We start from the raw sequence: 9,657 nt of genomic DNA on the forward strand, positions 1-9,657 counted from the left end.
TGGTTGCAAATCCCTCGTGTGCTGCTAAAATGCAACACGCTGGAGAGGAGGGAAGCCCACCCCCCACCCCACAGCCACTTTAAACAGGAGAGGAAACGTGATCGGGCGCACAATGGTTTCTTAAGAGACTTCAGGATTGGCACATCTGCCTCGTAGGAAAAGAGCTACGTCATCTTCTAGTGAGGAGCCGCAAAGAGCCCTGTTTCTGCAGCTCGTCTTAGAGGTGATGCCCCTCCTCGGAGGCAGAGCATGCCGGGGCACTGGCTCAGCCCTGAGTCAGAGGGACTTCCCCCCAACCCCAAACCCCATTTCCTGCCGTGCCGACTTGAAGTCGCCCTTCCAGGTCCCAACCCAACCGGATCCTGCTGAGCTTGCATGACCTGACAGCCAACAGGAGGCCGGGAAAGAAACCTAGCCTCTGAGCCCCACAAGGCTTCGTGCCACGGTGCACTTTCCCCCAGGCCATACTAGTTGGCTGAGCAAATTCCTGTACGCAAAGGTGCAGCCCGTGGGAGTAGATACAGACTTAGATCAAGCGCTGAGCGACGTGTTCGAAGGACCCGAGCACAAGGAGTCAGGCAGAGCGACTGTCACTGTCAGCTGGTGGTATGGACGGGAAAGAGCAGGGTCTGGCGAGGTGGGTTTCCTTGATCACCAGCTGCTCTCTCAGCTGTCCCCCACATAAATCCCTAGCAGGAAGATGCGCACACACACACACACAGATTCATCCAGCCAGCTAGTCCAGGCTTGCAGGTACTCATTAGACATCCAACCCGAGCGTCCGACCCAGCATGTTTATCTGCCATCAGACACAGGGCTGCTGCCACCTGCCAGCCCTTCCCCCGTCTCTGGTTTGTACCGTGAATTGCTCCGCTGGCACCTGGAGATGGATTTACTGCTTGCGCATGGCCTTGGCCACCCTCCGAGAAGCCTTCCGAGACCTCCGGCAGGATCAGAAGGGTCCCAAAACGTGCTGCCACGTCACTCTCCTCCATGCAGCGTGTGCACCCCTTTATGTGCAAGCAGACACGGCTGCTACGTTTTACCCTATAGTAAATGTACTCCGCGGTAAGGGGAGTCCGGCTGGCAGCCAACTACTTTGCGTTGAACCGAGCAGGGGAGCAGACGCAGGACATGTTCCACATATTCATTTCCTCAGATAATAAGGGGGAAACTTTCCCCTGGATCGGAGAGATTTACTCTGCAGTAGGACTCTGCTTCACTTTTACCAGGCTATTTAATTGTGCAGTCTGTGCATTGTGCCCAATTTCAAAATGGAGAAAAGCACTACAATCCCAAGTGCAGACACGGTTTTACAAGTCCCTCTGGACAGATATCAACACCCTTTAGTTCCACGAACGCTCTCTCATGCAGGCACCTTTAAACCTTAAACATCCCCCAGGAAAGGGCTGTGCCACTTATTAAAAATACTGCATATTTCCACCCTAACCCCAAAGGACTTTGCATCAGTACAAGAACTGTCTGTGGACGAGGGCTTGGTGTAACTGTACAAGGCAGCTCATCCTTTCACATCCAAGCATGTCTGAGAAGATATAGGCAAGACAGGTCAAATTCCCTCCTCCAGGGAAGAGGGTCCCGTGCTGGAAGCCAAAGTAGAAGGGATCACTAGAGAAACATTTGTAGATCAGTCGCCAACATCCGGGGATCTTTACCCCACGTCACTCCTATACAATCATAAAAAAGTTGGGCTGGAAGAGGCATCTGGAGACCACATCTAGTCTAACCCCCTACTTGACACAGGATCATCCCTATCCAAACCATCCCAGACAAAGCCTTGTCTGACCCATTCCTAACACCCCCCAAGCAGCCCTGTTGCTTCGCACCCACCTCCCTGTGAAAAGCAGCAGCCTGGAGACCCGATGCTTTGCTCAGACCCCCACCCCTGAGGCTGAAGTACATTGCACAAGGATGCCAAAGACCTCCGGCAACAACAAAGGCTACCCCCAGACATCGCCTGAAACCTCAAAAGCAGCCAGACGGGTGGCGGCGTATGAGCCTGGCATACAAAAACGACGTACGCCACCAAGACTAGGGAGCCTCTGCAAGTGAGAGCAGGCCCTTGGACGCTGAGGCAGACGGCAGCCTGGAGCTGCTACACGGCCGCGCTCGGGCGAGGTTATCTGGTGCTAGCAGCTGGACAGCCTGGCGGGTGCTGATGCCAAGCCTCAGCGGGAGGTTTGCAGCCTGATGGGAAATGCTCGCACCGTGCACCCGGGAGGTTTCTTCCTTTGCAGCATAAGGATTCTTTGAGGGAGGGGATGAAGGGAGGAAGGGTGGGTGCTCCACAAACAATACTGGCCTCCTCCCCATCCTGCCTCTGCTTGCAGCTGCTGCACACCCAACTCTCTACGATCTGGAGACGGCGCAAGTGGCAGAGAGAGCAAACTCACCTAACTGAAGTGAATATCTGGAGCCGTCCACCCTGACCCGGCAGCCAGCGTCGGCTCCCTCGAGAGCTGGCACCTAACCAGCTCCATTAACCCAGCACACACGAGCCTGCAGAGGCCGTGGCAGGTGGAACCAGCTCAGGTGTTTCTGCAGCCGTGCTCATACCCAGCCCGCCTCTTTCTGATCAACACTGGGAGCTCCCAACACCCACTGGGCTGTCACCTCTGTGTCCGGCGTCGCTGATAGACTGTCCCCTCCTTGCTTCCTGAATGGCAAAGTCGGCGTGACAGCCCCACAAGCAGGGGGTAGATTAAGGGCAGAAACCTTTTCTCCCCCACCTGCTGCTCTCACACCCCAGCACGAATCGGACAGTGCCTGGAGTCCGCGGTTGCAGGCTAGAGACTGGAGGGGAGATGCTGGAACCACGATGAGAAGCAAAGGGCTCAAGCACCAGCCCTGGAAATCGCGCTTCTGTAAATCACACGCTCCAATTCCAGCACGACGCGCAGCTGGAGCCTGGGGAGCCCCCGCAGAGCTCAGGCCCCGCTGAGGTCACGACAGCCCCTCGAGCCTGACAGCCCACGAAGCACCCACGCTTCCCCATTTCCCATGCAGAGCGGTAGCAGACCAGGGACATGCAAGCCAGCAGCGGGGCACTGCCAGCCTGTCCTTCTCAGGGGCTGCAGAGAGATGCCTCCTGACAGGCTACGTGACTAGAGGTTTCACTGCCTCGTGCTTCGTGCACTCCAGAAACCAGGGCAGCCGGGTTCTCCCCTGCCAGGGCGGGAAGGGAACTGGAGGGTCCAGCAATGGTGGTAAGAGAGTCTTTAGATAATGTCACACATCAAACTCCCTGGCTAAGGCTTGCTGTTCCTTGCCTTAGGGGTGGCCTTTGGTCGGCAGAGCCAAGCACGCATCCATGCCCAACTTCCAGTCTCATAAATCCCCAGGATCTCTTGGTTAGCAAAGTAAAATCCCCTCCTGGAGTAGCACACCCAGCATCGCTCCCCCAGGAAAGCCCCTCAGAGGCTGCTGCATTAACTGTAGCAGCGAAAACAAACTGCTGGCAACAACCCCACCAAACCCCCAGCCTTGCAACACGACAGCTCTGGTCATAATTGCCAACTATTTCACAGCCATTGCAGCAACCACAAGCCCTGTCCCTTGGAAAGGCCCGACTTCCAGCTCCCCGACCTTTGCAAACAGCTGAGCACAGCATCAAACAGAGCTGGAGCTTCACTACTCCTGGGGCTGCCACCTGGGCTGCGATCTCCAGAGCCTACAGGGGCGACATCACGCCCACCGCGACCGCCGCGCAGCGAAATGCAGCATCGCCACGCAATGCGAAGGTCGCCACACCAAAACGAAGCAGGCAACTGGCTCCAAAGCCGTTGTCTGCGAGAGGGCAGCAGAAGAGCGCAACAGAGAAGCTGCTGCTGGTCCCAGAATGGGCCAAAGTCCACAGTGCATTATGGTCAAGCTGAAAAACAGGGATGTGCTTGGTTCAGGTGGGTGCACGGGGCCTCCAGGTGCATTTGCCATCTGCAAGGTCCTGCCCTGGGCACCAAGAAGGCCTCAGGATCCACCCCGCTGGCTACTGCAGACCCTGGCCAGATCTTGCCTGCAGCACCGCAGGGTGGTATCAGCGGCAAGGGAAAACAGCTTGGGATCAGGAGCCCTACCCACAGCATCAGCAGCTGCATCCATGTGGAGACCAGAGTCTTACCAGACCCCAGGGTGCAAGGCACAGGGGCGCAGGCTGGACCAGGCAACGAGCACTGATGCTATCTCCCAACCAGCCTGGCACCAGAGAAGCAGCAGCTCATTCAAAGGCCCTCCCCTGTCACAGGTCTTCACGCAGCTGTACTTCCATAAGCCGAGTCCCAGCCCAGCACACACACACCCCCGCCCCAAAATAGCTTTGCACATTTTTCCAGCCTTCTGCTCTAGTGTCATTTGCAGACCGCGAGAACCACGCTCCCTCCCGGCAGAGGCCCCCGGCAGCAGGAAGGCCGGATCCGGTGCTCAGAGCCGAGCCGCAAAAAGGGAAGTCAGAACACGTGGGCTGGCAGAGCAGGGGCTCGCAGGCACCACTCACTCCTTCCGGGCTGGGGGCACGGTTTCAGCCCGTAGGAGGAGCAGTGGGCTTTTGCTACCTCGTGGCTGGGGCTACAGGAACTCACTGCAGGTGTCCCCCTCCCCCTGGGTCTCAGGGCTGCATCCGCCCCTCATTGCAATGCTTGAGCTTTCAACCTTGCCTTTAGAGGAGCCAAGATCTGCTTCCGGGGGACTTTGAGCACATGCCATTTGCTTCCCTTGAGATGGGCACGATCCTGCCTCAGCACAGGGGTTTTTACTGCACGACTTCCTGACTGCCAGACTGCTCCCAGCCGCAACATGGCCACATCTACACAGTTTGCTCACCGTGCCCAGCAGCTCTCAGGCCTACTGCTCCAGGCTGGCGGCCTCCTAAATCAGAAGTTACCTGGCCACAGCTGCAAGGTTCACTGTCAGGCTGGCTAATTAGCAATGCTGAGCAACCATGCTAATAATTAGGCAGCTCCCTCCAGCTAAGCAGGGACATTGCATGGAAGCAGCTAAACCAGGGGTGGGCAAAATGCGGCCCGCAGGCAGGATGTGGCCCGCAGGCCATTCTATCCGGCCCGCAGGTCCCTAAAAAATTTAGAAAATTAATATTTATCTGCCCCTGCCTGCCTGTCACACGGCCCTCGATAGCTTGCCAAAACTCAGTAAGCGGCCCTCTGCCCAAAATAATTGCCCACCCCTGCGCTAGACCAAGCCTGGTTTTGGAGCGGCCTCCCCGATGCGAGTTTGAGGATGCCGTTACTCAGGGCAGTAAATCTAGCACTCAAACAAAGCCTCCAGCCCCCCTTCTGACCTTACCACCCATCATTTTAAAGAGAAACATTAAACATTAAAGCGAAACATTAGGCTTGTCCTTTTAAAGCTTTCAGTCTGCAGCCGGACGCAGCTCAGCAAGTGCACTGAAAAGCAAGGTTGGAAAGTGCCCCCCTGCTGCGGCAGCACCTTAGGACATCAGGACGGAGAGATCCCACTTCACCATCGCCGTCAGATCACTGCAGCCCAACAGACCGGGGCTGACCTCAGGCTACAGAAGGCTTTTGCACATCTTGGTACGGCCAGACTCTTCCGTGCAAGATCAGCTGGAAATAGCAGGTGGCAAATTTATCACCCCATCCAGACACACTCTCAGCTCACTCCTACCCGGCGAGTCAATCTGATCATCACTGGCGATTTTGCAGGTGAAGCCAAAATGTTCCCCAGCACTGCAGGGGAGGCAGGGAGGGGAAGAAAAAGAAAAGATAGCTGAACTCAGCATTAGGTGCCACGCCGAGCTTCCCTCCAGAGAGGTTTGGACAGATCGGTTCACGCTGAAGGAAGATCTCTCTCGCCCAACATCATTCCATTTGCAAGCGTCATGCAGCCATGTAAAGTTACGTGACATCTTAGGAAACTCCAGGAGGTACAAGACTGTCCTGCGATGGAACAGGAATAACCACAGCCACCTCGTTGCAAAGATGGATGGGGTGTCTGTAAACATCCCCACGGGGGGCTAAAGATGCTGTGCCTGCCTCTTGGTTTTAATCAGGCCGTGGCATGAAAGGGAAGCAGAGAGAAAGCTGGTTCTGCCAGATGCCACTTGGCGAGTTTCCCCAGAGGCACAGGAGGAAGCCTCAGCCCATCCAGCAGGGCAGCTTGGGACACCTCCTGCCATGGCTGTCACCGAAGCACATACAGCCGGTGCAAACTACCCGGGTGAAAGCGGCTGTCCCAAACCAGGGACCATCGGTACCGGACACGCACGCTGTGGAGCTGTGCTCCCCAACCAGCAGGCCTTTACGTGGAAAGCGTGCACGAGCAAGTAGGACTGAAGATGGCACATGGCGGAGTGCCCAGGCACACGGGAGCAGAGGTGCTCAAAGCAGACAGATGCTTTGTCCCTTAGCTGGGGGCAGCACAGTGGGAAACAAAGGAAGCAGGAGGGGGGAAAAATGCTCAGGCCAGACGCAGGCTTGAAGAAGATCTGAACAGAGATGGAGCCGTCCATCGCCGCTCGGCGAGAGAAGCAGATGCTTGCAGCATCTGAAAAGGCTCGGAGGCTTTCAGCGTGATGAGGAGGAACGGGCTGCACGCGTGTGCTCGGCACAGAGGGAGGACGTTAGCAGCACAATCGTTCAGGGCAGGTGCTGGCTCTTCTCCAAAGCCAGTGTGTGCAGCCGGCAGCCTGGAAACCAGATGGTTTCAAAACCTCCTCCTCCCTGCCAGCAGCACGGAGCACGTTCTGCAGGCAACGCGCCCCCCTCCGCTCGGCAGCCTTCCAGGGGCAACAAACCTCGCTGCCAAGGGGACGACCCTCGGGAATCCTGCTCCCGTCTTCAGCTCATACCCCAAGGGGCAGATGCTGGTATTTTAAAGCAGAGCAAAAGCCCCCATGGCCCTGTGCCTGCCATCCTTCCACCTGCAACTCGAGCAAGGGAGCCTGCCCCAGGCCCAGGCATTATTGCCCCTTTCAGCAGCACGGCTGAACCCCTTTAACCCAGGAAGCCAGGGCTAGCATGTGTCTTCTTGCTTATGAGTCAGCAGCTCCATTCAGCACCATTATGTCGCTGCTGATTCATCCCATGGTTACACAGCAAACAGGAAACACAAGTCCACATTCCCTCCGTTTAAGATGCAGCTCATTTAACGCAAAGGCACGCTGCGTGTGTTGTTCACCCACTCACATGGGGCCTGACTCCAAGTTTCCTGTGCACCAGCCCTGGGGAAGGAAAGTCCCCCAAAAACCTAAATCCAGTTTATTCCTGTGACATGAGAAGCAGGTGCTGAAGCTCAGGAGTATCCAGCACTGATCACAGGACAGGAGCGACCTGCCTGCTCCCACCCTTGTATTTCATTGGAGAACAGGATGCCCCGGACCATCGTCCACACGCTGCTTTCCTTCCCGACGTACCCCGCTCCCTTTCTGTTCCTCCGCAGCGATCTTGTAACCTCCCATTATGTCAAATGCCTCACCAGAACGCGATCCCCTCAGGCCAGGGACCTCATCGTCTTACTCAGAGGCAAGGCATGAAGCACGCGCTGACGCCATATAAATAATGCCAGCCATTACACACAGTCAGCCCAATGCAATGCAGGCGCTAAAGGAAGTGCAGGTAAGGCCTGACAGACACGCTTTGGTTAACGTGCACCAGAGCTCGCAGATTGAGCGCCGCTCCATCCAAAACGCACACGAGAGCTCAGGAGGGCCAGCTCTGCCCCTGCATTCCCCTCTCGGCCCGTGCACTCACACCCCCCTGAAGCTGCATCACGAGGTGCTCGGCCTGCCACCAAAACGACGTACACAGTTAGCTCCAAAGTTGATGAAGCTGCAACCGTGCCTTGCCCCCAGAGACAGAGGTTTGCTGTCATTTCCCCCGCTGACCTATTCACACAAGGCAGCAGTGAAGAGCCTGAGCCCCTTTTCATTGCATTTCTGATCATCATCATGTTTTTGAGTGGACACTTCAATTAGGACAAGCAAACAAATCTTTAGGGTTGAAAAGCAAATCATCCCGGCCCCCGATTTGGCTCAAATTCATATAAGCACAGAAATTCAGGTTGGAAGGGATCTCAGAAGGTCGCATCTAGTCCAACCCCCTGCTTAAAGCAGGACCAGCCCCAACTACATCATCCCTGCCAAGATTTGTCAAGCTGGGCCTTAAAACCTCCAAGGATGGAGCTTCCACCACCTCTCCGGTTAACCTGTTGCAGTACTTTACTACCCTCCCCATCAGAAAGTTCCTCCTATTATCCAACCTAAACCTCCTATGCTGCAACTTGAGACCATTCTCTTTTTAAAGCACTTTTAAAAGCACACAAAAGTAAGGATTTTGCCTCATTGTAACGATGCAGGTCACTGGAATGGATTTACGAAAACGCGGGTTACAGACTGATGCCAGCAGGGACGAGGCCGATGTCCCTGGTACCCTGAAGAGGCACGTTTAACAGGTCTCAACAAGAACCCAAACCTTGACAGGCCACAAGGTCACCTTTAAAATGAGTATTACAGCACTTTTATTTCTCCCACTGCCGACAGGAGGATGTTATGCAGCTGATCAGGCTGAGCTCCACATGCTGTTATCAGCTCAGGTTTAGTTTTGTCTAAGCTTTCCCAGCCAGATCTGCAGCATGTGCCTCCCTCGTTCTAGACCCTCTAGCATTCGTGGCCTCTCAGCCACAGACAGAAAAAGCACACAGCCCATCTGCTGAAATTTCTAGTTTCTCTCTTCAACCAAAAAAAAATATCACTGTGGTCAGCCCGTGAAAGCACAAAACCCTGAAAATCTGTGCAATGCTCTCCATGAAGACAGGCAACTTGGTGCAAATGTTCACCACATGCACGCTTAATCTCTGACTGGTCCTGCTGACCTGCAAGTGATGGCAGCTAAGCATGCAGTGATTTTTTGTTTTTTTTAAAGGAGGATTTTGCAAGTCCCAATCCAAATAGCCAAATCGATTCCAAATCTGTGAGTCCGTCCAGAGCCATGCTATTGGCAAACATCCTCCACCCCACCTGGGGCTTCAGATGCCACCTTCGGCAGGCATCCTATGTGCAGGTCCAAGCCTGGAGGCTTGAGCTTCGGATGCCCCTGAGGTTTGCTTGCCCTCAGCCACAAGGCCCTTGGAGCCAGCAAGGGAAGAGACTCCCATTTCCATGAGCTGGGCTTAAAGCTGCTGCACCTCAGCAAGTCCTGAACCACGCCAGAAGAGCAGTTCTCCTGCAAAGTGATTGAGGAAAACCGCCTTCTCGGATGCAGATGCATGGTGTTTCCCCTGCCAGGTTACAGCGCGCCCTCAGCCGTACCTCCCAAACCAGGGAGGAGCAAGTGATGGCACGGGATTTTGGATGCTCAGGTCTCTGGGCCGGGGCTCCGGTCCACCTCGCTGCTCGGAAAGTGCCCGCCACGGTCCCGGCTCGGCGCAAACAACGGCTGGCCAGGGAGCTGGGCTCCAACGTCTCTCTGCCCCCGCGCACAGGGCTACCTGCCGGCGCTTTCTGGCAGACGCAGGACACTTGTGCAGGGAAGACTGGGCAACGCCAGCTGGCCTCCGCTCTTCCCACTTGACATAAGACTCAACGACTCCAGGCAGCCCCAGCTCCCCCGACGCACAGCCCCCCGCACGCCCCACCGCCCCGGGGCGACCCGCCGGCAACGCTGGCATCGG

The 9,657-nt window shown here is 55.9% G+C and overlaps 1 protein-coding gene across 1 annotated transcript in view; it reads left to right on the top strand.

The window, feature by feature from the left end:
- The first annotated feature begins 8,337 nt into the window (after positions 1-8,337).
- NATD1 (N-acetyltransferase domain containing 1) overlaps positions 8,338-9,657 on the top strand; it is a 39,817-nt gene continuing 38,497 nt past the window's right edge. The window contains exon 1 of the mRNA XM_019512568.1: positions 8,338-8,413. Within this exon, the coding sequence (XP_019368113.1) occupies positions 8,338-8,413 (76 nt within the window). The remainder of the gene's footprint in view (positions 8,414-9,657) is intronic.

The sequence above is a fragment of the Gavialis gangeticus genome, unplaced genomic scaffold (assembly GCF_001723915.1).
Source record: "Gavialis gangeticus isolate Ggan-Ray unplaced genomic scaffold, GavGan_comp1, whole genome shotgun sequence".
Taxonomy (NCBI): Eukaryota; Metazoa; Chordata; order Crocodylia; family Gavialidae; genus Gavialis; species Gavialis gangeticus.